Below are 27326 nucleotides of genomic sequence, written 5' to 3' on the forward strand. Positions count from 1 at the left end.
ATGTACTGTCGCAATTCAAGAGGAAATCAGAATACGGCTGTGTCTCCACGCGGGTTTGTGGATCGTGTCGAGAGTTTGTGTTGTGTTGGTTTCCAGTTGCAGAGCTCAGAGACTCGACAAGGAGCGGTGATGGAGGGCTTAATACTTCCAAAAAGTGAAAGCAGTTTGGACAGCACTGTAGAAGCATTTAGAACGATGAAAAGAAAAATGGGTCTGTCAAAGTAAGAAACGAAGTGTTTATGTTTGGCATGAATATCCAAGTATGTGTTTATTCAGAACGGTCTAGTGTTATGTAAAATGTATAGTTTAATCCAAGTATTGTTTTAATTCACATACTGTTCTTTCAGTTTTATGTTTACCAATTATCTAGGATAAACATGTTCCATTTTCTACAGACAAGAATGAAACAACAGTGCATAATCCCGTTTTATCTGTGCATTTCTTCCACGTGTTTTGTTTTCTCGCATGTTAATAAATGCATCATGTTGGATTCTCAGCATGTTTGTTCTGTTTTGTTTTTAATTAACAGTTGTGAAGCCTGCGGCAGCAGGGAAGCTAAGTACAGATGCCCAGGGTGCACCAAGCATTCTTGCAGGTAAGAAGGAAGTCAATTCGCTGCTGCCAGTTACAAAACAAGCAGGACAAGATCAAATTGGAACCTGATTGTTGACTTTTCAGTTTGTTCACATTCCCAAATGTTTCAAATGCAGACACACAAGCTCCTTCAAGCCTTTGTCACTGGAACTGAACATGCTAGCTTGTACTAATTTTGTATAAAAAATGCAGACAAAGGAAATGGATTTCCTTTATTGTTAATCTTATAAGATAACTTTCTGACATTTTTAGCATGGGATTACAGTGATTGAAATAAGCCTCCTACTGAATAGCAATTTCACCCATTCCTGGTTTTACTACAAGCTCGATTAGCCTTCGAGTATACAGGTCACAAGCTCAGATGTGCCTAGTAAAACCGGAAATGGATCAAACTGCTATGCAAGGGAGGTTTATTTCCATCCCGATTATAAAGGGATTAGTTCAGCAACTTCAGACCCCCCCACCCCATATGGACCAAGATGTGGTATGTACTCCCGTTGTCGGCTCTTCAGGACTGACAGAGGGCAAACCTAATATGCTAGGATCTTGTAGGATCATTCCAGCTCATGGAATTTTGGAGGTGTTTCCTCCATTTGTGGACAGACAAGAATGAGTGTGAAAGTATGTACATTTTAATGACCTATTTTTTTTTTTGCGGGCGATCACCTACACAAATAATATAATTTGAAAACTTGTTTCCATGGCTTTCCAACAAAAAACTGAAGGAGGGCATTCAGGGAATGGTGCATTGCAGGAGTGATTAAAAGTCCTTTTAGTAGATTAAAAGGACACTTCTTCAGAGTAATCTGAATACCCGGGTGCCTCATCTAATAGATGAACTACAGCACATGTCCTGATAGCCTCAGAACATTGGCCGTTTAGCACAGATAAATGTGTAAGTACTGCTGGTTTTCAAGTCTCCATGGGGAAAAGGGGTAGTGAATTACATAAGAGGTTAAAGCTGCCATTAAATGCTCAAAACATTAGGGGACATGAATAATGGCTTTGGCAACCTGGCTTCGGAAATACTGGAAGAGTAAAAACAAACTTTGTTTTCTGTCCAGATTTAATGTGCTTGAGATGAAAGCAGATGGTTTCTGATCCAAACTTAATCCCTTCCAAAGGTCAGGGAAATTAAAAAAAAAAAAAAAAAAGCAACTCTTGACTTTCCATTGGCTAGTTTTGATACAGTCGAGTAAGATGTGTCTTGACTGTCTTGTAACAAGACCAGTCCTGTTTCCCATTGATGTGCTTTCCATTTCTGTCACCTGTAGCTTTTCACGTACATGTATTTCATGTCAAGCTTCAAAATACTGAATTCCTTATTGGCAGTCTAAAATGTATTTGCTATACCTCCATTAGGGTACTTAACCATTTTCTATTCATGGTTTTCTGCTTGTGGTATTGTGGCTCTGCTTGTGTGTCTAAACACAATTCAGCTAAGCAAGTTTGTTTGAGTGACAGATGTAAAACCTTAATGACTTCTGCCATGTTAATTTGCACTACAGGGTTTCTATCATAAGAAAATGTTTTTACTATATTTCTGCATCTGTTTTAATTCAATGAAGGTTCACTCTGTATTGCTGTAGTGATGCATGTGTCTCTGTTTCCTGTAAAGCTTACCCTGTGTGAAGAAGCATAAATCAGAGAGTGGATGCAGTGGGGTCCGAGACAGGGCTGCGTTTGTACCCATTGGTGAATTTGATGAAATGAATCTTCTCAGCGGTGAGGCGATGCATCCCGTCCATTTCAGATTCCCACTTTTACATTTTTGTTTAGTAACGTCTAACCATCTTGTTGTCCACATCCTGTTTGTTCAGATTACAGGTTTCTGGAAGATACAGGGAGGCTGGCAGATGGTGCTAACAGGGATGCTCTTATTCACAAACCTGTATCAAACAAATCTGTAAGTTAATTAACTGGCTGCTTTGTTAGTGCTGTTGATGATAATTACCTGTGATATGTAGTCTTTTGGCTCAACACCTCCGGGGAGTCTAGTACACACACAGATTTGAAAAACTTGAAAACTTATGCCATGTTTAAGTGGCCTTCACCTTGTGTGTTTGATTTTAATGTTTGTTTGATTAAGATATATAACTGCTGCATCTCCTTGTTCCAAGTCAGTTCTCAGTCAAGACAGCAGATCTAACAGACTAGTAAACTAGTGAATTGCAGCGCCTGTGTTTGATGTAGTAAAACCAGATGTCCTCCTATGTAGACTTCCAACCCAAACTTTCCTAGAGACTGAGGAATGGTCATGTATTCCTCAAACAATTTTAACACCTTGCCTATGGTGACCCCACACCTGGTGGTAAGGTGTTTTAAAATTGTATTCCCTTGTACACAGAACTTCCTCAATGAGAGGGGTATTCTTGCCAAGTCCATATGTGACAATGGACAGACATACAGATACATTTTAAAAGCAAAACCCATAGCAGAACAATAAAAAGTGCCATTAAGTACCAGCTTGTGCTTGGAATGGAGACATATTACATATCGACCACAGCATTTTATTACTTCTTGTGTTTTTTGAGTGTGATAAATGGGACTTTGGAAGTGTAGTCTGCTGCATTCATTTTTTTAATGTGGCAGTGCATTAATTATTTGGGGAAAAATATTGTCTGAAAATAGTGCGTTCTGGTAAAGAGATGACTTGTGTATAAAAATGTAAATGTGAAGTCTGTATTCCCGAGAAATCGTGTATTTGATCATGTTGGTTCACTGATGAACAATAAATTGTTACCAGAACTGGTCTTCCATCCGTCAGTTTCCCAGCTTGTATTGCTCCTTGAAACTGGATGTCTCTTTTTTCAGTACTGATTAACAATGGGACTGAGCTGTTAAAGCTTATATCTTGGGAACCAAGCCACATGACTTTATTTCCTGCCATTAAAGAATAGACGCTTTAACATTGTTTGAGGCTATGAGTGAATTACGAGAGCTTGCTGAAATATTACCTAACACCCTTATTTTTAGGGAGGATATGTTAGGATGTTGAATTAAACAACCACATTTTGGAAAGCGGCAGGTGTTTCAAAGTTGCTTTCTGGCATGATGTGTTAGCCTGCTGAGCTCCTGCACTGCCAAGATTTTGTTATAACACGTCTCTCTCTCACACTCTTTCTCTCTGTCTGTCTCTCCACTCTCTGTACAGCTCAGATTTCTGAAAAGCAGAGCTCGAAAATTCAATCTAGAGCTGAAATTCCTGCCTATCGGATTCACAAAAAGAAAAGAGAACTCAACATTCTTCAACAAAAAGTAAGCTTTCAACTCCAGTTCCAGTAAAAGAGCACCAAAACAACTGTCTGTTGTACAGATCACATAAGCCAAAGTTTAAAAACCTGTTGACAAAAGGAATACAATCTCGGTGAGATTAAGTTTGCACATTGGAACAACTTTAATCTAACCAAATTGACTGTGTACAACTGTCTTTATTAGAAGTATGACGTACTAGAATATCTCAGCCTTGCAGATGTATGCTATATTGCATAAGGCAGAGGTTCTCAAACTTTTTTTGCTGGGCTCCCTTTCGGAAATGTTTCGGGCAATAACAAAACTCCCCCCATCACAACTTCCACACCGCAGTGCGATAACATAAGAAATTACTGTAAATACTACAAAGGAACTTTTTTTCCCCTTTTGACTCCCATATCTCCTCCCGCATTTCAGGTTGTCTCTCAGCAATCTCATCTTGGACACGTTCACATCCCTCAAGCTCAGCCTTTCTAAATCAGACCTCCTTTACTTCTACTTCTCTCTCGTCTGACATCTCTATCTCAGTCTCCCTTGATGCTATCGTTCTCCTTTTCCATCTGCTAGAAACCGGTGTTATTTTGGACCCTTCCCTCTCCTATTCTGAACACATCTCTTCACTAACGTACTTGTCCTTTCTTTCTTCGCAACATCTTTAGAATCTGCTTTTTTTTATCTACTTATTCCACTCAACTCCTGATCCAAGCTCTTGTTCTTTCTGGATTGGATTATTGTAACACCCATCGCTGGTCTCCATGCTTTGCTATTCATCCTCTTCAGTGTATTCAAAATTCTGCTGCTCGTCTTGTATTCTCCTAACTCCGCTACTCTCACGCTAACCCTCTGCTTCGCATTCTCCACTGTGCTTGAATCCAGTTTAAGACCCTTGCTCTTACCTGTCGCTGTAGTCATCGTACTGCCCCTTCCTATCTCCAGTCCCTCGTGTCTCCTTATATTCCCTCTCTGCTCATCCTCTGCTGGCTGACTTGTTATGCCTTCTCTTCATAGTCCTTTCTCCCGTGCTCACTCCTTCACTTCCCTTATCTGCCTGTCGTGGACCCAACTACTGGTTATCCTCAGGACTGTTCAGTCTTTTACTGCTTTCAGCCATCTTCTCAAAACCCACTTATTCCATCGTTATTTGTAAGGGGGTTTGCGGTGTAGCCACGGTTTTCAGGAATAAATAAAAAATTATATTTTTAGCTAATATAAAATGCATTTTTATTTTGACCAAACATCTCAACTGTAAGTTAAATAACCAGATTACAAATTAAACTAAGACTTAGACCCACAGAGGCAGAAGTGTTTAAATCAACAACAAGCCTGCCATTTGTGCCACTTATGTGTTTCTGCTTCAAGATAGTCGTTCTGTGTGAATTAAGATTGAATTTTGCCATCAGAAATGGAGCGAAGAATCGAAAACTGCCATATAGTATCGGTACCTTCTATTTATAGACTCCTCTGATTTGTAAATCATGGCTGTTTTCTTTAAGTTCCACTTTCAAAATAGGGGTATATAAACATTTTAGAAACACGTGTTGCTGTCTGAAAAATGCATGTTTGCCTTTTCGTAGCCAACAGGATTCAGTTGTGGGAGCTGGAAGTGCTTGCAAACAGACGGAGTTCGCCAGTGATTGTGGCAATAATCATAACATTGTCCAAGGATTGTGGCAGACCATGTGAAACGCGGAAAAAACCTGAACATTTTAAAACTTTTTTTTGACCAGCGCTAGCACTTTATTAGAAAATATGGACACATACAAACAAGTATCTAGACACTTAGTAAACATGGCTGGAGGTCTCACTTCATATTACACCATTTACTGTTAATGATTGAGTGTATAGGCGCTGTAATGTAATGATACAGATATTTTATCATCATTTTTGGGTCTGGACCCCCAGTATGAGAAATGCTGGCATAAGGCATGCAACAAATATTTAAAGGATTTAAACACTGAACATATACATGCTATAACAAGGTCTGAGCATAATCATTAGTTTACTGTACAGACAATTTGCTGGTACAGAACATTCACAAAACAGATAAAGATTTGAGGCAAGACACATTGCAGCCTAAAATTAAGACCAGTAGGAATGCTCAAGGATAAGAAAGGCGGCAGAAAATATTATGAAATTCCGCCTGTTACTGTTCATTGACATCGATCCAAATGCTCACGGAGCAGCAACGTTGTGTTGCTATAGAAACGCTGTTTCTCAGTTGAAGGTTCAGGTATCACAGGCCAGATGTCCATGAGTTATAAGGTACAGTCTCCTCTTATTTCCTGGAGCGATGCTTCTGGCTCAGTTTCTTCTAAATACAGTAGTACAGTAGTATTCTTCAGGAGCAGGTTAGATCATGCTAGCTCTGTTTCCACAGGACACCCGCATCCTTAGAAAAAGAAAAAACAAAACCTTTTTCCAGGGAAGGAACAGAAACATAAATTCAGGAAACAAAACAGAAAAGAAAGTGATGTCTAGAAGCAAAATAAATGAAGTCAACCAAATGAATGAATTCAGTGTACAGTCTTTTATGGTTTTTCCCCCTTGGGGAATAAGGAAAAGTCTAGCTTGCTGTGTCTTTTTACAAGTTTAGCTGCCCCAAGGCTCAAGGATAAAAAGGTTCATATTATCCGGAAAGCTGTTTTGTAACGAGGCCTAAAATCCTTTTTTTAAAAATAAATAAATAAAATAATAATAATAATAAATTCAGTCAGCGCTAAAATAATTAGAACCAGAATAACCTTTAAGTATCCAGATTTCCAATTATTTCATACCATAGAGTGCGTGACCATCTTTTCTGGGTTTATAAATATTGGCAGACAGTTGCCTAGGGTCTATAATTCTGAACATATTTGGTAAATAAAAATCAGCCTAATAACAACTGTTAGGCAGACAAAGGGTTAAGCTGATTTTTCTTCCTTGTGTGAGCAAGAAATACCCCACTCAAAGTTTACGTGAGAGGCACTGATTTATTTTTATTTTTGGAGCCTAATATTTATCTGGGAAAACTTACGTTTTTGACAACAGTTTTCACTAAACCAATGAATTGCAGTGAAAGGGTTCCAGAATACAAAGTACATGATATAAAAAGCAGATGTTTATACCCAAGTGATTGCAAATGGTTAGTGACATATTCATGATCACTGCCTTTGTTGCCAAATAATTTGAGAGAATTATTCTCGGCTGGGTGTAGAAATAATTCCTATTTGGTGGGGAAAAAATTATATTAAGCATTATTTTTTTTTATTTTATTTTTTCCTTCCTCTGCTGTTGATCTGCTGATTGCAAATGGCACATAATGAAGTATTTCACCTGGATGTAATTTGTTTTTATGTTGGATTTGAAATGACTAATTTTAGCTTTTAGTGCTAATAATAATAAAAATAAAAAAAATCGTATTGTAATTATTAGGTAGGCTAATTTTGTGGATACATCATGCAACTGTGCAAACTATTCCCTTGCATTTCAAACATTTATGGTGCATGTTTGCCTTTTTAATATTGATTGGGTCAAACATTAGACTCAACAGATTGTAGGGCCTCCATTAGCAGCCTGTAAAGCACTGATCCAGCATCACATGTCATCAAGGTGTTCCAGTGGCTATGGAGGGGTGCGTGATCACTGCTCAATGATATCTGTCTTTTCATGCGCTGGTAGTGAAAAACTGCCGCAAAGTCTGTTGTCCATTGTCTTCACTCAAAGCTCTTCCTCAGGAAACAGCAGGGATCTGCTGTCATGCCCAGCCCAACAAGGGTTGGGGTCAATTCCTGTTTTTCAATTTCAATTCTATTGGAAGGAAATTGGAATTGCTGATTTAGATTTAGTTGTTGTAATTGTTCAACTGCTTTCATTTAAAGCCAGTTTAATTAAAAGGGAATGGGAATTGGTCATTGATTTTAAAAAGGAATTGGAATTAAAAAAAAAAAAAAAGCCTGCAATTTACTCCAGCTGAAGATGGCCAGCAACAAGGAAGTGCAGCCTGTTTAAGGAATTCCAGCAGCAAGGAAGTGCAGCCTGTTTAAGGAATTCCAGCAGCAAGGAAGTGCAGCCTGTTTAAGGAAGTGTGTGCACTGCAGGCGTTTTTTATTCTTGTTTTTTTTCCCTTATTCGTATTGGTATTGAGCTGCCTGTGATTTGTAACTGGTGGTCACTATGCTCTAGGATTATTTACAAAAGCTTGGGATTCGGTATTGGATGTCTTTTACAGCCTGCTTTGGCCCAGATCCTGGGATATGTAGTCATGGCTTCAGTTAAGAGTAAAGTCAGTTGCTAGCTGCGCAACATCTAGTTGAGGCAGATTAGAAAATATCTGGACAGCGAACTCAGTCTCCCATTCTGAATCTTCACACATTGCTTTATGTGGGACCGAACACATTTTCATTCAGAAAAGCCTTTAATCTTGACCCAAATGTCCAGACATTTAGCTTTGGCATGGGCTTTATCTTATTGAGTAGCGCATGCTACAAAATCGGCATTCTACTGCACGTGTCCCCCAGACCTGTCAATCACCTGCCCCAAACTGCAGGGATGGAAATACCTAATATTATAATAGGTACAGTATAACTTAAAGAGAACAACTTGAAGGAAACAACAAACTAATATCTTCTAATAATAATAACTTAATCAAAGAAAACTTACAAGATTTATCGAAGAATGTATTATTAAAGTTTTGAATGGAATTATAACTGCTGTTGCAGGTTAAACCATTACAGGTTTTACATCTAGCTTAGTTATACAAAGGTTACAAAATCAGGTGTATCAAATGAAACTCATAATAAATCTTTGAATGGTTCAGAGTGTCTTATTTCCATCTCTGAAAGCCTGTAGTTCTTTACAATAAAGAGCCTTTGTAGAACAGTGAGGATGTTCATGGGCTGCTGTAACATTCTGTGTAACCTGGGTTGTTACAAATGGCATGTGAGGGAAAACATCTGAGGCCAAAAATAGGATTGTACATTACTGTCCAACAAGCATTCACGTTACTCTTTTACTTATTGAATTGAAATACATTTGGTCTTTTTTTTTTTTTTTAAACTGTTCTGTTGCCCTGTTCATTTTGGATCTGTTTTAGTTGCCTGAGAATAGTGTTACCTACTGAGGTTTCATAAACTGCGCTTTTATTGTTCTGTTGTGGGCCCTGGAGCATAAACTGTATTACTGCTGTTTTGTTTAGTTGGCAGCTTGTCTTGAAAGAGCTATCTTCTTACAGTAGTTGTTATTGTTTATTTGGCTGTGCTGAAAAGTACACTGAAATGCCCAAGGGTAAGGGAATCGGAGACTTCATGTGCCTGCATTTGCACTTGTATATTTACATCAGGATTTGTCAAGCTTGTATTGTGGCCTGTTCTGTGTTGTTTTTCTAGTTACTGCTAAAATATATTTTTTTTCATAGAGTGAGGTATAATTGTATTACATGTAGTGCTTTGTTTCAAAATGTATACTTTTTCATTTGAGGGTCAATGGTTAGTCGGGCACGCTGCCACCTTGTGCTGTGGAAGCTGACCTGAACACCCTTTTCATTGAGTCCTGGGCTGCTCTCAGGCAAATACATACAATTGTGCTAAGTTTGAAGTAAGTTTTATGACGCAGCTTTGGCATATGTGACAGTATGAGCTTGAATTTTGATTATGAACTTACAATTGGTCCCCGAAACAGTCATAATATGGAATTCTGTCATGGATGAAAATATCGCTCGTATTTTTTGTTCCTTTTTATATGCTCAGAGAGCTGTTTACCCTCACAAGACAAGCAACAAAGACCAACAAAAAAAAAAATAGAAGCCGTCCTTGATTAAAAAACGACGACTTTCCACATCAAAAAGTTTACCTTGCTTAATCGCATAGTAACAAATGTAGTGGGATGGTGGTTGTGGATTGAAGGCCACCAATTTAAACCGAGTCTAACAAAGCTGTGTCATGCCAGGAAAGTACAGTGCTGTGAAAAAGTATTTGCTCCCTGTCTGATTTTCTGCATTTTTGCACATTTTTCATATTGAATTTGGTCAGATCTTTTTGTGGGTTATAGTACTATATAGAGGGAGCGCGTCTGAGAGAAAAAAATGACACCAAAGTTTGGTGCTTCTTTCATTTGTTTGGTGTGCAAGGTAATCAAACATGCAGTCTTCAGGTGTGAAAAGGTTATTGCCCCCCTAGTTAACTTAACCCAATTAAAGGGATAATTAGGGTCAGCTGTTTGAATACTTTGGTTAACAATCAGACCTGATTTGGGCCAGCCCTGCCCAATATAAATCTGATTAACTTTGGCCCTTACCATCAGAGTGAAGTTGTCAGCACACAGATTCTGAGGCACATCATGCCACAATCAAAGGAAATTCCTGAAGACCTCCAGAAAAAAGCTTTTCAGTTTGGAAAGGGTTACAAAGCCATTTCTAAGGCTCTGGGGCTCCACCACAGTCAGATTCATATTGTCCTAATGGAGAAAGTTTGGGACAGTAGTGAATCTTCCCAGGAGTGGCAGTCCTGCCAATATCTCTCTAAGAGCAAGGCGTAAAATCGTCCAGGAAGTCGCAAAGAACCCTAGAACAACATCCAAGGATCTGCAGGCCTCTCTCGCCTTGGCTAAGGTCAGTGTTCATGACTCCACCATCAGAAAGACACTGGGCAAAAACTGGATTCATGGCAGAGTAGCAAGGCGGAAACCACTGCTCACTAAGAAGAACATGAATGCTCATCTCGGGTTTGCCAAAAAGCACCTGGATGATCCTCGAGAGTTCTGGAACAATGTTCTATGGACAGATGAGTCAAAAGTGGAACTTTTTGGCCAACATGGGCTCCATTATGTCTGGTGAAAACCAAACACTGCATTCCACAGTAAGAACCCAATACCAACGGTCAAGCGTGGTGGTGGTAGTGTCATGATTTGCGGATGCTTTGCTGCATTAGGACCTGTACGACTTGCCATCATTGAAGGAACCATGAATCCTGCTCTGTATCAGAGAATTCTACAGGAGAATGTCAGGCCATCCGTCCGTGAGCTGAAGCTAAAGCGCAGCTGGGTCATGCAGCAAGACAAGATCCAAAACACACAAGCAAGTCTTCATCAGAATGGTTGAAAAACAAGAAATGTAAAGTTTTGGAATGGCTTAGTGAAAGTCCAGATCTAAACCCCACTGATGTTGTGACAGGACCTGAAACGAGCAGTTTATGCTCGATAACCCACGAATGTCACTGAGTTGAAGCAGTTCTGCATGAAAGAGTGGACCGAAATTCTTCCACAGCACTGTGAGAGACTGATCAATAACTACAGGAAGCGTTTGGTTGCAGTTATTGCTGCTAAAGGTGGCGTAACCAGTTATTGAGTCTAAGGGGGTAATTACTTTTTTACACAGGGGGCATTCGGTGTTCAATAACTTTAATAAATAAATGAAATAAGTATCAATTTTGTGTTATTTGTTCGCTCAGGGTCCCTTTTATGTATTATTAGATTTTGGTTGAAGAGCTGATAGCATGTGTGTCAGAAATATGCAAAAATGCAGAAAATCAGACAGGGGGCAAATACTTTTTCACAGTACTGTACATGCAGACATGCATTTGTACTTCAATAACGGATTGTCAGTGTTGTAAAAGTTTAGCTAAATATGCTTACTGCATCGCCACCTTCCAAGTGTATGCTCTGTGATGGCTGGTTATCATTAACCCTGGCATGAGCAATGTGTTTGACAGGATTTCAAGAGAGAGTATTTGTAAGAAACATGAGTGCTAACTCACTAATGGAACTCTGTACATCATCTCCCTGTGTTTTTTAAAACACAGAGGTGAGGTCTATATCCTAGCCAAGGTCTCCTGGTGAAAAGAGACACATTCATTTTCAAGCTATAAGCTTAAAAAAACAACAAAAAAAAACCCCATCAAAATAGAACTCTTTCTGGAACTCGGATCATTGGTCATTTCCAGAAACTATAAACTACAGTACACAAGCTGTCATGCAAATAGTGCTCTGTGTATTTAAAATCATTACCGTGGAACATAGTTAGCATGACTGTTTTTTAACCTGGTTTACGATGCCTGAATGATTCATAAAAGTTGTGAAGTTACACGTGGCAACACTGACACTGTTTACTGTTTGGATACTGGTAGTTATGAGAACAGTAGCTAAAGTGCTGGCAGGTGGCATAAAAGACATTTCAGATCCTAGCAAGAAGCACATTGTTTTAGTTGGTAAATAGGATTCAAACATTTTTTTTTTAAAATAGTCCTTTTAAACTTGGTCGTTATCCTAATGTTTTGGTTCTTCCCATATGGAAGGGGTTATCATTTTCTTTAGCTGGAGTGTAAAATAGATACTTAAGTTTGTTCATCTCATATCTGATTGGGTTTTTGGGATGAGGGCCTGGCAGTAGACCGATGCAGATATTTAACAATTGTCTTATACCAAACGATATCTTTGAGCCTTCGTAAGGAAGTCACATCTGAGGTTTGGTTTTTGGTCAGATGTTTCTGTTTCAATACTAACTGTGTTGCTCTTAAATTGCCTTGAATAATCTAGCTGCAATGTCTACAATGTATGATTCCTATGAATGTTGGGAGTTCTTTCTTTTTTTCTTTCTTCCTCTCTTTCATGCAGGATAACATCTCCTGTTCTTAGACTTAATCTGTCTCCCTCTGTTTCTGTATGTATCTCAAAGTTTCCACAAAAAAGTGGTAAATCCCAGATAAGAAGAAGATGGAATACTTCGGCACCTGAAGGGATTTTCCTCAAATTCCTCACATTTCAAAGTGGCTATTAATCCTCCACTTTTTTACACTGTGTACTGCCAGTTCTTTACTTCTCAGCATTCGGGACACTTGTATTACCTTTCAAGTGACTAAGGGCTGTGATATTCACTGTATTCCTTCACCTGTCAAATGAGATGCAAAGGCATCCATATCTAATCTGGCCCTGCTTGTAGAGGGTGCAGATATTAAGAAAAAGCAGAACTGCTACCAAGCATTGCCTTCAGAAATCGAGGCACAGATGCAAGAATTGGAAAGGTGTATCAGCAGGGTTTTTTTGTGGTAGTGTATACCATGTTACATTGCCCACCCTGCCCCAGTATTGTATTGCTTAGTTCAACTTTTCTTTCTTAACTTTGTGATGTATTTGTATATATGTAATGGGGCTGAGGCTTGGTGCGAACTGACAACCCCTCACACTGCAAACGATCATCTTAACCACTGAAGAGCTGGGCTCGTTCACACAGCACTGCCCGCTACATATACACCCTAACTCTAAAGCAGCACTCTCCTCCATGCTGGTCTGCAGTTCTTAAGCCATTCTGCTCAGTGCAGTACTTCTCAAGTAAAAACAAGATGGCATGGCATTAATTGGAAGTTCTACACAAAGAACATCTAAAGGGCTATTCATACTATAGCTTTTATTCACTGCGTTTTGTATGGTAGAAACTTGAACCTATGGAAATGAATACTACCTTTCACACTTGAGTGAAGTTTGATGCGGAAAAAACTGTTGAAACAGGTTTGATTTGTGGACGAAAAACGCTGCGATCACCACCCCTGTCCTGCTAAATTTGGATGCCATAAGGAGTGGATGCAAGCTGCTGCATGGGTATTGCTCCAATGAAGAGAAAGAAAGAGAAGAAAATGGGTTGACCTTATTGCTATGCTATAATAGTGAGCAACGGGAGACCCCAGGAGAGTACCAGTGTCTTGTGCAAGAGCTGATATATTCTGTATATATTTATATAATCTCAAAATGTGTCATTGGTAACAAATAATTTCAACAATGTTGTTGGCAACAAAAACATTGTTTAACAAAACTAGAAGTACAGACAGTACTACTTTTTTTTTTTGTTTGATAACCAGTAAATGCAGGAAGGTGGTACTGTCAGTGCAGATGTACAGCATAGAGTTTTTAGATTATTGGGGGGGGGGGGGAATACACATATACTTACATGATTCACAAAACTGTTTTAGACAGTTTAATTTGCTGTAAATACAATAGCACTTACCAGTGTAGGCTACTGGATATAATTAGATACGTGACTTTGTTTTGTAGTTCAGGCTGTATTTAATAATGTGCTGCTGTATCTCAAGGCATGCACTTTCTAGAAGCTACACCCAGACTTTTAACGAAAACCTGTAGCCAAAACAGAGTGTTTATTTTCTCTTTTCTCCCTCATTTTCCCATAACTTTTGTTTCTATTCTTTATCAAGATATTTCTTGTGCTGCTTATCATAAAGAACAAGATATTCTGCACTGCTATAATCTGACGTTAACAGCAGCGAATAAACGCTTTAGTGTGACTAGCCCTTATACTGAATTATAAAAGTTTATAAAAAAAAAAACAACAATTGGACAAAACTATTTTGGTTAAAAATGTTATGTATTATTTGCCCTCTTGTGACTTTAGAGACTTCGTAATGAAACGTTTGGAGGAGCAGTGCAAATTGTACTGAATTGTATAGCTTGTAATGAAATGTATTTACTGGTGGAGAAACTCATGATCATCTACACATGTTTAAAACACACAGCTCTCCCAGTGAGGGGCGGTGCATCAAAGTAAATGCTGAAAAGATCATTGTTTGTCTTAAAGAAGAAAAAAAAAAAAAACTTCAGCTGTGCCAAGTAAAATAATGTCAGTTCTTATTAAGATTTTTTAAATTTGTTTTTATTTCTGAGGACTTTCGTGCAGCTTTGTATTCTCTTAGGACAGTTTTATTTCATCATCAATAATTCCATCTAGCTGGTTTGGGTTTCTGATAACTAGATCACTGAACCCCCTACTGAAAATGAATTATACAGTGTATTGTATTGCTTTTTAATATAGGATTTTTGAGACAAGAATGTTTACATTATGTACTTTATTATTTATTGCATTTATATAGCTCTTTTTGTACAAAAGTATTGCAAAGCACTTAGTACATATCAGAAAAGAGAACAAACCACAATACATTTGTATAGCATGTCACACATACAAATCCCCGGTCAGACCATTTAAGTAACAATATACACATAATAATACAAAAGTAGCAATTTTAAAGTTACATTAAAAACCACTAAGATGAAAAAAGCCATTTTATAAAAGTGCATTTTTTGTCTTGAAAACTGTAATGGTGCCAGCTTCCCTGACAAAAAAGGCAGAACATGTTCTGAAGGCAGAACATTCCTTAATTTAGAAGCTCTACAAGAAAAAGCCCTACCTCCCGTGTTGCTTTTGTTGATCTTAGGAATAACCAGCAGCCTCTCATCTTGTGATCTCAGAGTGCGGTTTGGTCAGTAACTAGGTGCTAATCCATTCAGGGCCTTTTTGTAAGTTTACAGCAAACTCTTAAAATCTATTCTATACTGCACAGGGAGCCAGTGTAAAGAGGCCAAAAGAGGGGTAATATGCTCACTTTTCCTGGTTTTAGTCAGAATTCTAGCGGTGGTATTCTGAACAAGCTGCAGGCGGGATACCACTCGTTTTGGGACACCAGAAAAAAAGTGCATTACAATAATCAATTCTAGATGAAACAAAGGCATTCATTAATCTCTCGGCATCAGATATGGAAATAATTGGTCTAAGTTTGGCTATATTTCTCAGATGGTAAAAAGACGCTTTAGTGAATTCCCTAATATGAGTTCAAATGATAGATCAGGATCGAAGATGACCTCCCCAAGGGGCTCCCGAGTGACGCATCTGGTAGGCGCTCCGCGTGGACCTCAGGATGTGCACTACAGCCTGGAGGTCGCCGGTTCGAGTCGAGGCTATTCCACTGCTGATCATGATCGAGAGCTCCCATGGAGCAGCGCACAGTTGGCTCAGTGTCATCCAGGTTGTTCTCGGCTCGCCATGCACCAGCGACCCCTGTGGACTGGACTGGACTGGACTGGCTGGGTGCCTGTGGGCCTGCCTGTAAGCTGCCCAGAGGTGCATGGTCCTCCAACGCTGGAGCTCTGAGGTGGCTGCATGGTGGGCCTGCAGAGTGAAAAGAAGCAGTCAGATGACAGCACACGCTTGTTTTTTTTTTTTTTCTAAATTGAGAGAAAATGATTAAAATCAATTGGCGACTACTAAATAAAAAAAAAAAAATGACCCCCAATCTCTTAATTTCTGGTTTAAGTTTTGTTGCGAGACTGTAATCTGAGCTCATGTAATCCCACATTTTCTTTTAGTTGGTTCTGTGAGCCCACTGGCATAACCTCTGTTTTATCTGAATTTAACATTAGAAAATTCTGTGACATCCAATGCTTGATGTCTGTAAGGCAAGTATCTAATAACACCCAAGCAGAGAAAATTCCTGGCTTTAGGGATAAATATAGCTAGTTATCAGCGTAGCAATGGAAGTTTACTACGTCTGCAGATAATGTCGCCTAATGGTAGCATATATAAAAACAGCAAGGGACCTAGAATGGAGCCTGTGGAACACCACAGACATCTTCTGATAATGCCGATTTTACCTCCCCAATAGAGACAAACTGAAACCTATCAGAAAGATAAGATTTGAACTAAGATAGGAAAAGGCCAGACAGCACTGCTGTGCTTTCAAGATGATTCAGTAGGATGTAATGGTCTACAGCATCAAAGGCAGCGCTTAGATCTAGAAGAATTAAAGGGTACATAAGGACCTTTTTGTTTTATTATGTTACATGTTCCCATGTGTTCTCAAACGCACGTAAGTGAGGTTATGGTAGTTTCAAAAGTGTCACTGTAAAAAAGAAAGAAGTTCCACACAAGTTCATAACCCCTTAGCTCCAAGCTACTGCCACTGGAGAACACTCTGTCACTTTTAATTCTAGACCAGACCCCGACCATGCAAAATTGAATAGTAATGTCAGTTCGATTAGGACTGTGTGGTACTTTAGCCACACCAAAGTGGCCATAAGCAATGCTTGAATGCATGACAAATGCAACTTCAAAAATCCATGGATACCAAAATGTTTTGCTTGATTCTTGTAGATCTCATCAACTATCCACAAATATCTTTGGGTAGTTTTCTGGAGTCACCCCCCCCCCCAACGTGAGTTATTTAAGCCTAAACTTGGTAGAAATAACAAAAATTTAAATTTCACAGGGGGTTAATGACCAGTGGGGAGACTTGAAACCAAAAGTGTTTCACAAAATTTGGAAGAGTGGTTCCTAATGTTCTTATATCAATACTAACATTTTAGTACCCGCATCCCCTACAGGTTAAATGGTTGGGCTAAAGTTTGAATAAAACTCGTCACTTACCCCTCGTCTGGCAACTTGCCAAAAGTGTGTTAGGTGCGCCAGGTTTTTTTTTTTTTGAAAACCCTATTCGTTACGAGTCGAACAAGTTGCTATACATGATGGTAGCATCTAACTTCAGGTTGACCTTTGCCAGGTCACAGCTCGAAGGGGAAATAAAAAAACAAAACAAAAAAACAAGCGAGTAGCATTTCTGAACTCAGTGGGCCAAATAAACCCCAGGTAAATTTTTCTAGCAAAATCTGAGATGGTCGGACAACAAAATGCTCTTTCTCTGGTTGTTTTGACGTGGAAAGACCGTATAGTTGGTTTTTTTTTTTTTTTTTTTTTTTTTTTTGTCTACCTGGTAGCACATACAGTAGCTCCTGCATATGTTTAGCCAGCTGGACTTAGATGTGACAGCATATCACCCCACACCAGGACAAGTCAAATTAACTAATTCCAAACTAAATCATAGTTTAGGCAGGTTCACAGAAAAAAATAACAAACAAAAAAAAAAAGAAACATTTAGCCATCTGAATAACCTCAGGCTGGTTTTGTCAAGAAACAATTATGTTATAGAAAATTACATTCCCTGCACAGCAAGCTTATTTCAGCTTGATCTAATTGTTGGCGTGAGGGAGTAGCTTTCCAAATATAATTCAAATAATTAAAGTGCAGAGGCTCACACAGTTTTACAAATAGCCTTTAGTCCATGCTGAAGAATAGCAGCTTACAGCAGAGCTAACCCACTTGTGACTCTTCCAGTCCAGGACCTTGTTCCAACCATGTCTTTCTATTGAATTGAACCGTCCAGAGCCTGATTCCGACTTGCTCTTTAAGGCCCTGGTTGGGAGGTGTCCTGTATAACATTATTTTTATATAAAAAAAGGAAGAAAAAAAGGCAATTCTGTTTTTTAAGTTCTTTCTGAGGTAAAATTCAGATTTGTGACTGGCTTTATAACCACCAACTGCTGCATGTCTGTTTGGATCACAGGGGCTTTGAGGTAGGGAGGAACAGCTGCAACTAATGTAAGAAAACAAACTGGTCAATAAAGGTCTGCTTTCTGAAAAAGAATACTGTAGCTTTTAGAAGGCGGACACCATGAAAATGTGTTTTAGTATACAGTTGAGCATGATTGTGGGACCTTATGAGCTTTTAACTACCATTTCTCTTTTAACATCTAGGGACAATAAGTTCTTCTGGCATCTGAAGCTGATTTTTCCACAAAGCCATACTGAATATGTAGAGAAGAGGTAAGCAGTATTAATAATCTTTAGGGAAAAGACAAGTGAAAAAATAACATTTGGGCGCATCAGCCTTCTTCTTAATGAACAGTGATACATGGAAATCGCAAGGTCATGATTTATATGTAGATGAAAGCCTCACTGGTGGAGTCCATGTGCTGTTAGTTTGTTTGCTCTTGGAGCTGTTCTTTATCATTTAGTCAGAGGCTTGTATGACGAATTGTTAAGGATTGTTTCTTGGTGCCGTTAAGTTCCACCATTCATTCTTTTATTTGTGTGTTCCTTTTAGGGTACCTGCTGACAGAACACTTGATGAGATCCTAAACTCTTATATCCATCCAACGGAATCTGATCCCACAATTCGTCAGAAGTAAAAAGCTATTTATATTGTGCAAGAGGGTTATTTTGTTAAGATTTGAAATAAATTTGCAGCGCACCCAAAATACATATGTAAAAAAAATTAATGTATTTTTTACAATGTCTTATTCCTGCAAATGTACATGTGTTTATTCTGGGATTCTAGGGCAGGTTTAATATTTTCACACTAGGTTTAATAAGGTATTGAAAGTGCTGCAAGCAATTCCAAAATTAACTAATTTTACCCCCATAGGCATTTAAAATTGAATTTAAAAACAGTAAGTAGTGATTGTGCAAGTACTGCACAAATACAGTAGCCGCTGTGTAAGTAAATTAAATTATTCGTAACTGCGTAAAACTTTCTGAACTAGTTCCCTTTTGTGAAACGAACAAGGTGCAATTGTGCTTTTAGCTTGTCAAGAGTCCCAGTGTGTACAAGAAGTTTGCGATATATAATTGGTATTGTGTTCATTAAGGTTTTAAGAAACGAAACCTAATCTAATGCGTCATGTCAAGTTTTAGTTTTTAAACGCTACGCCTTTAACATTACAGAGTGACCCTCTGCAGTCCTAACCTCTTTTGATCAAAGCTTTTTCTCTGCTTGATGCCTGAATGAAAGCCATTGGGCATTGGATCTTTCAGCACTTCTGCAAATGAGATCATATTTTAAAAGGTCAGGTTGGAAAGGTTTAAGAGCCTTTGAACTGCAAAATAGAATGAGTTTTATTGATTAAATAAATTCCTGTTTATTGTGACAGCCAGACCTAGGGGGAGAAAGGGAGAGAGAGCGGAACAAAAGATGCTTGTAATCAAGATAACAATGCTCCAAGTATGAATGCACCTGCGCGTGTTACATACTCTGCTATGTTTGTGCACCTTATTAATCTTTTCATCGACATGGTAGTCATTTTTCCATGGATTGCAACAGGCAATTGCGATTAAGGTGACGTTTTCTCACCTTTATTTTTTTTCAAGAAATTTGAGCTGCCAATTGCTACGAATTGTCAGGGTTGCGGTTTAATTACGTGCCTGCCTTCAACATTAAAAAATCAGTCTTTCATTGTAGTCTGAAGCTCCATCAGAGTTTCTGTGGCAAAACAGCCAGAATAGGCTGCTAGTGTACCTCCAAAATAGTTAATACATTGTATTCAATATTAAATCTTTTTTTAAAAACTGGGTTGGGATAAATTTGTGGTTTTCAGTGGCAACAAATTACACTATAAATTGAAGTCACGGTTTGTCAATTAAACTGGCTTCAAATGAAAGCAATTGAACAATCATAACAATTATTTCTCTAAAATATCAAGTCCTTCAAGGGAATTGCAATTGGGAATTGATTTTAAAAAGGAACTGAAGTGCTCACTTTGGAATTGGATGAGTGGCTCACCAGGTAGAAGCACAGCCACATGGTATGCAGGTTGAGTCATACAGTGCAGGTTCACGTCTTGGCTGTGCAAAGTAGGCCTGTCTTCATAGGGGAAGGGAGCGTCGCATTGTCTCTGGCGCTCCTGAGGGTTAGGGAGGTAAAACCGACAGGGACTGTTTCCCCTCATCACTCTACAGTGAACCCTGCTGGCCAGATATCCAGTGTGCTCAGACACCTGCAGGGCTGACCTTTGTCCTCCAGAGGTTGGACTGGAAAGGGAAAATTGTAATGTCGGACCTGGTCCGACATAGGACCACAAAGGGTTAAGTGTTATAGACACCCTAGGGAAGCGGATTATCATACAGAATGTATATAACATATATTTCTACTTTTAGACTTCTGTGTCAGTGCAGCAAACTGATTTAAAAGCACTCCTCCTCTTCCTCCTTTTCTTCACTTTGTTCATTCTTCTTTCTAGACCGTAATCTCAGGTTTACGATGTGATAATGGCTGTTGGAGTGAGAATCTGTTGCTTTAGTAGTTGACTGACCTATTTTATTTCAGGTTTTAATTGTTAGCTAGCCCAAAATTCTGACCTAGTCTAGTTAATATCCAATGTGGTTATTTTCCAAAAATTATGTATTTTGTTGTATATTTCTGCTATGTTACGAGACAAGTGATTTAAAATGCCTCTTTCAGCCTTTGACAGCTGACACTTTACAAATTGTCTTTCAGGTTGAAGGTGTACGTTCTGTCCTCTTGCACACAAAAGATCTTCATGAAAGTGGAAAACAGGAAGTCAAACTCACTCAGGTTAGAGCATGTATTGCATACCTCAGCTGTATGGAAAAATGTGTATATCCATCAAGGAACATCACAGAAAATCTGTAGAAGTCTCCTTTATCCCAAATATCATGTATTAGTGGTAAGTTTCATAGGATGGTGATTTTCATTATCAAAAAATTGACATAATTGATTAAAGATGCCCAGCTATATCGTCATGTCTGTTTAAAGTCTTACTTTTTCACCTTAGCCAAATACTATAACTTACACATGCCAGCAAACCGTTCTTTTTATAAGGAAATGCCAACTCTCTTCATTACGTCTTTCACCAATAAAACAACTATTTCAAATAGTATTTGGTTGCTGGTAGGATTTTTAAAAATAAATATGATGCCATTCTCAAATAAATGTTCAGATTTTAAACATGATATTTATTGTAAACCCTTGGTTTGATCAACACTGAGCAGTTATACAGCAAAAATGGCTGAGATAGTCCGCCTATTGCTTGACTGAAGTCCCCAGTACTGTATTATACGGTTTTCTGATCAGCTTGAGCATGGCAACAAACAAGTTACAGAAAAATGAGAAGCAGGTAAAATGAAAAAACTGTTCTGCAGGTTGAGTGTTTTATTGGGACCATTCAAACAGGTTCTCTCAAGGGTGTTGTACAATAAAAATGAACCCTTTCACTGCCAGATAGTTTTAACCTCTGGCCATAGCATATCCCTTTTACATCAATATTTGCAAACTACTTGATATGACATTACCCTTCTTTTCCCTAGAGCTGCTTTGTTTTTTGAACACTGAGGGGGGGAAAAACAAATTAGTTTTTAATATTTTAAACGTGGGTCGTGAAATAGCAGTAGGCATTTTTTAAATGTTCTGGTTGTGAGAGGCGAGTTAGAAAAATAAACAAAAGTACACTGTGATTGCTTATTGATCATGCAAATGTCTATCTCATTCAAGGTCTTTTCACATAGTGGTAAATACCAGGAAATGTCATTTAACTGACTATACAAAGCCTCTTTGTATAACATGTATTATGTGAGTCTTGCTGCTGCTTGAAAACACGTAATGCAAAACCAAAAGCCAAACAGATTCTAAATCCCATAATAAAAAATATATGCCAGATTAGTAAACAAACAAAACGAGGTGTTTAGCTAACCTAGTCAAAGGGAGATGAAATTGCTTCCCTCGGGAAGACTGTGTAACTGAGAAATAAGTGAAATGCTCATTTTACAGCTAGTTAATCACCCCCTTTTACCCTCATAAGACTGTGTTGGGAGCCAAGCAATTTTGCTTATTTTAACAAGGTGTTTATTATAGATGTGTTCTTAACAGGATTCAGTACAGCCTGTAGCCAAGGAAGAGTGACCTCATATCAGAAGCACAGTTACTTCACTCATAATGAGGGTGCGGTGTGCGTCTCACTGGGGACAAAGTTGGAGCCTCTTAAAATTCAGCACTTTTATTGAGACCCTTTAGGGATTGGGGAAGTATGCACAATTTTCTTTGCTTACATTCTCTAAAAAATGTAAAATTAGGAAATAAAGAAGTCCATTCATATCTTAATATAAAGATTGTTCTTAATGCTTGTGGTAGCCAGCATTAAGAACAATCATATACCATACCAGTTTTTTGACTCTGTTACAAAATGGCAGCGATCGTCAAATAGAAACAAACCCCTATAAATGCTATTTATGTCAATAAATGAATGACCACACTGACTTGCAAAACCTCTTCAATTAACGATTTTTAAATAAAAAATAATGGCAGGATGTTACTGTATTTGAAAGCTTGACAGCTTTGTGGATAAAACGTTTCGAATCTGACATCTTAAATGACTATTTTCCATTGGCTTAGTACTGAGGCTGTTGGAGAACAAGCAGCACAAGTGTTCGTTAGGGTTGCTGAGAGAAGTAGTCATACATATCTGTGGCGTTTACCCTTCTAATCCTTTGCTATTACCCCAAACACAGGCTTGGAATACTTTCCTAAAACCGATCTGCTAGTTTGATGTAAGTTTTTAAAGCATTGCCCAGTGTTTCATGTTTACCAGGTCACTATACAGCTCTTTATTATTTGCACAAATACAATTAAAAAAAAAAAAAAAGCAAACAAAAACAACAGTTGCATTTGCAATTAAGTAGAACACAATATACATAACAGATGTCTGCAAAAAATTGACTGCCAACTAAGTGAGTTTTATGGCCAGGGTTCAAATAAATTTGCAAAGCATGATGTATGATGTTTGAAACTTTCACTACTCTTTATTTACTTTAATATAAAAAAAACATTTTAAAAAGTCTTCAAAAACATGGCATTGCTTTTAACATAAAGCATATAATGCGCTCTTTTTTTTAGCCTATTGAGTTATTGTGGCCTGCCATTGCTAGATAGGCTGCCTGCCTCATGTCACAGATGAAGAGGAATAAGAGAAGTGCCTATTCTGAAATGTATTCCCATCACAGGAAATTCCATGGCAATTGATATTAATTTGTGGCTAGAAGCATGATCCAGCGATTAAGAACATTTGTTCTACTCTTAACTAAACGTCTTGAGGGACTTAAACCTCAGATAGTGTTAAGCTCCAAAGCCATCACAACTAATGTTTTCAGTCATACTGTCCACACTTTCACACACATGTTACCGGCAGCCAGCAGAAACAGCCAACCAGAAACCGTGTTCTACACCTCACAACTGCTCATAAAGAGCCACAGTGACACCCGTGCCTACAGGGGTTGAGTTGTTAGCAACAGACAGGCAAACCACATGAAGCTGTGTACTTCTACTCAGAATGACTTGCCAAAATAAAATGTCTGGCTTTTATGTACATCCATGAGTCAAATTTTCCATTATCTGGAGAACCACTCATTATTGTTCTTGTTTTAAAATTCTGTGCAAAGAATGGGTGTTGAGCATGGTACTGTAGGCAATACTGTACTTTTTCATGATAGCTATATGCAGTATTTGTATTCACAGCCCCGGCGGTATTTGTTTTTTTGAATCAGTATGGGACACTACTGTAAAAATATTTTATTCCTGATTTTCTAAAGGTATTATGAGCTGGACTCCAAGAAGAGCCTTCTTGAGAACCTGAAGAACAAGACTGTAATTGAGTACCCAGTGCTTCATATAGTACTCGAAGATCACTTCCATCAGTATGTTGGTCTTGGACAAGGTCAATAGATTACTCTTTTTTTTGCCTTTTTATCAGGGGTTAAAACTAACGGTATGCAGCCCACATAAACAAAAAATATATGAAATAAAAAATTTTAAAAACTACACAATGAGATCATTGTTTTTCAGCTCAGCATTAGGTCTCTCTTGAAAGCATTAAATCATGTCTACAGTAAAAATGGGATCAGGGGGCTGTTTATCATCTAACTTTCAGGTCAGTTCAACGGAAATGATTCCGTTCTATTGTAAAACTGTTTTCAAATGAATCCCCTACTTTTTACAACTTCTGGGTAATGATTATCTTAATGTGTCTTTTTTCTTAACTGTTTTAGCAGAGACTAAAGAAGGGAATGAAGAGTCTGCCGCAGGTATTCCAGTTAAAGAGTTGGAGGAGCTGGAGGAAGGTGAAATCCAGGATGATACTGACGGAGTTCCAAGTTAAGGCTATCGGGCAGCAGTATGTGATATAAACTTTAAATTCAGAATGAATTGCAAAATTCTTCCTTGTTTCTAATGTCAGTGGCATCCCCCCACCCTGCTTTTTTGTTAAGTGATGCCTTCAAAGAATCTCAATTTTTATGTAAACAGTATACTTTTTAATATGGTATATCAACAGTGGTTAGTTATGTTGAAAAGAAAACCTACATGCATGCAATGTGTGCGCTTTTTATTTCTGCACTGTTTTATCCTCTTATAGTTTACAGAGACAAACTAATTAATTGGGGTTTTTTTGCATAAGGCTACTGTGTGTAACAAACAGAATGTTGTGCCTTACAGAACTTTCCCCTTTAGTGAATCTAAACAAATGATGCTGTTAGCATGTTTTGTGTAACGTTATACACTGACAGGTTTAGAAGTACCAGAAAGTCTTTAGTGAAGTGCTGTATGTCAACTGTAAGTCACAAGGAGAGGCATTACCTTCTAGCACAGTGTGCTTAGGCACTTGGGTGAAAGCGATTTAGTTGCTTTCAGTGAGATGTGATAAATGTAGTTGTTTTATGTCATCTATCTCGTCAGATGAGAGGCTGCTTATTATAACTAACTTTGATGTCTGTGGTTTCCCAAGTATTTTGATATGCACTCATGCATTTGGTTCTGTCAAGATTCATAGTGTGGTTTTCAATCAATATCTCTGACATAAAGTTTTCACAGAGACGAATGCAATACTATATACATTTTATTGAGTGCAGGGAATGTTTGTATAGAAGCTTTGTGCATAACAGTTGAACATTTGACCAGTGAACTTCTGTATCCTTAATCAGTCAGGATGTCTTTTTTTAATTTTTTTTTTTATTGGACCATTTTGTGTAGAAATCAATGGATCTTGTCAGGCAGCACCTCTAGATTGCTGAGATAAGGCTGTCTTAGCATGTCTAGGGGGGCCCATAACAGAGCCGCTATGATGCAAGATGTTCAACATACCAGTTCTTTTCCACACATCCCAGAATGTGTTTAAGTGGCTTTTGAATCAGCCTGTACGTTGCATACACTATAAAGCTGTTTGCAGCAGAGTTGCAAGTGTTGAGATGCCTGGGTATGAGTTCCACTGTGACCACCGCAATACAGATGTGACTCCAGGAAGACCGCATGGACACAAAACTCAGGAACACCCAGAGAACTCCAAAAAAAAAAACTGCAACAGATGGATGTAACCAGGCGGAGCAGAGAGCACCTGAAGATAGGAGTTCTGCACAAGGCTGTACATGACCTACTGCTGTACAGACTGCCCTTCCGTGACACCTTCTGAAGTCTGTACGTGTGCACCTCTTTGTTCATGCATTAATTTTAAATCAAGGCTATTTGTACGTTAGTATTCTCTTTGTCAGGTGAAACAAACCATAAGAAGAACATAAAAACAGAAATAACATGAAAAAAAACAGCTTGTCTATTTTTGTACTGTTTTTACGTCTAATTTATTTCTGAAGTGCATTTTTTCATCTAATCAAAACCAGGTATCTTTTGGTTTGCCTTTGCCAAAAAAGATGAAAAGAGCTACGATTAGCGGGGTTTGGGGATTCAAAGGTCTTTGTACTCTTGCAAGCTAAATGCAAAAGAAAATTAAAAGTGGACCTTGTGAATCTGTTTCTGATATTTTGTTGTTTTCCATAAAATATGAATAACTGCTGGCGTTGTTTGTTCTGGTCCTTTCCTACAGTAAAACCTGTATTAAGTCGCTTGAATTAAGCACTTGACTGCTCTTGCCAGTAAAACCCAGGACAAATACAAGTAAATGATGGAGGCTTTTTGAATAAGCAGCCACAAATGTCAATTAAATGGCTCCATAGTAGTATATTGTATATTACCTGTGTGTATGTACTGTATGCAAGTTCAAGGGAAACAGCTGGAAGGCATTTGGCAGCCTTTACATCTGGCTTCTTTTAGATACATTTTTATATAGCTGCATATCGCTGAAGTAAAAGCTGTTTTTCTATTTAAGTAAATTGATTTAACAGATGGCTCTGAAGGCAAACCATTTAGATAATACAAAAAATGTGTCGCTATTCCCCATCATATTTTTACTTTTTTTTTTTTTATAAGACAATTGAGATGTATACAATGCAAATAAAAATAAAGACTTCAGCCCAGATATAGAAATATTGCAAATCTGCATCCCTTACTGTGAGGAATGGAATTCCAAAAGGAGAGGGTCCTGAAAATAAAGCCAGCTTTTCAAATTAAGTTGATCCCCTTTTATTTGTTCTTTGCCTCCTGAGCCAAGGCTTGAGCGTGCCCTTTACTTTTGTGAGTAGCTGGACCTCCTGTTCGTGTCTCAGAGTGATCAAGTATAGGGGCAAGGAGGTTTTGAGAAGGTGGAAGCTTGAGACCCACTCATTTTAAATCATGGAAGACTATATAGCAAACAGACACCAGGGATATATACCAGTGTCAAAAGAAATGTTATTTTTGAAAAAATGATGGACATTGACTAAATGTTTTTGGTTTCTTTTTAATCACTTGATCATTCCTCCTTTACCATGACATGCTTGAGTGACTGACTGAAGCATATGCACTTAATCATCTAATTAATGAGACAGTTGATTGGACACTGGATATGGAGTGATTTCAGCTGTTGAATTGCAAGCTTGAATAAAAGCAATAAAATAAAAAAAAATCACAGAAAAAAAAACAATATGCCTGTCAAGAGAGCAGCGCTTTCATGCAATCGGCATGTTGGAGGCTGGACTAGGGCAACGTACTGTGGCTCGCCGTCTTGGGTGCTCACAGTCAGTAATTTCAAACCTAGCGAGACGGTATAACCAGACACACACTGTCAATGACAGGCCACGAACCGAGAGACCAAGAATCACAACACCTGCCCAAGATCAACAGATCATTTTGCAGCGTCTTCGTGGTGTCAATTGGATAATCGGCACAATAAAAAGTCACCTGCTCTAAAAC

At 38.3% G+C, this 27326-nt stretch overlaps 1 protein-coding gene across 1 annotated transcript; it reads left to right on the forward strand.

The window, feature by feature from the left end:
• On the forward strand, window positions 1–26890 carry znhit6 (zinc finger HIT-type containing 6). The gene is made up of 10 exons (XM_041277426.1): window positions 1–221; window positions 530–595; window positions 2213–2319; window positions 2415–2500; window positions 3749–3852; window positions 18182–18250; window positions 18531–18611; window positions 20700–20777; window positions 23804–23928; window positions 24260–26890. Exons 1-10 carry the CDS (start codon window positions 1–3, stop codon window positions 24367–24369), a joined length of 1047 nt encoding a protein of 348 aa, XP_041133360.1. The 3' UTR covers window positions 24370–26890.
• Window positions 26891–27326: the final 436 nt, after the last annotated feature.

Source organism: Polyodon spathula, chromosome 18 (genome assembly GCF_017654505.1).
Source record: "Polyodon spathula isolate WHYD16114869_AA chromosome 18, ASM1765450v1, whole genome shotgun sequence".
In the NCBI taxonomy this organism is placed as follows: Eukaryota; Metazoa; Chordata; class Actinopteri; order Acipenseriformes; family Polyodontidae; genus Polyodon; species Polyodon spathula.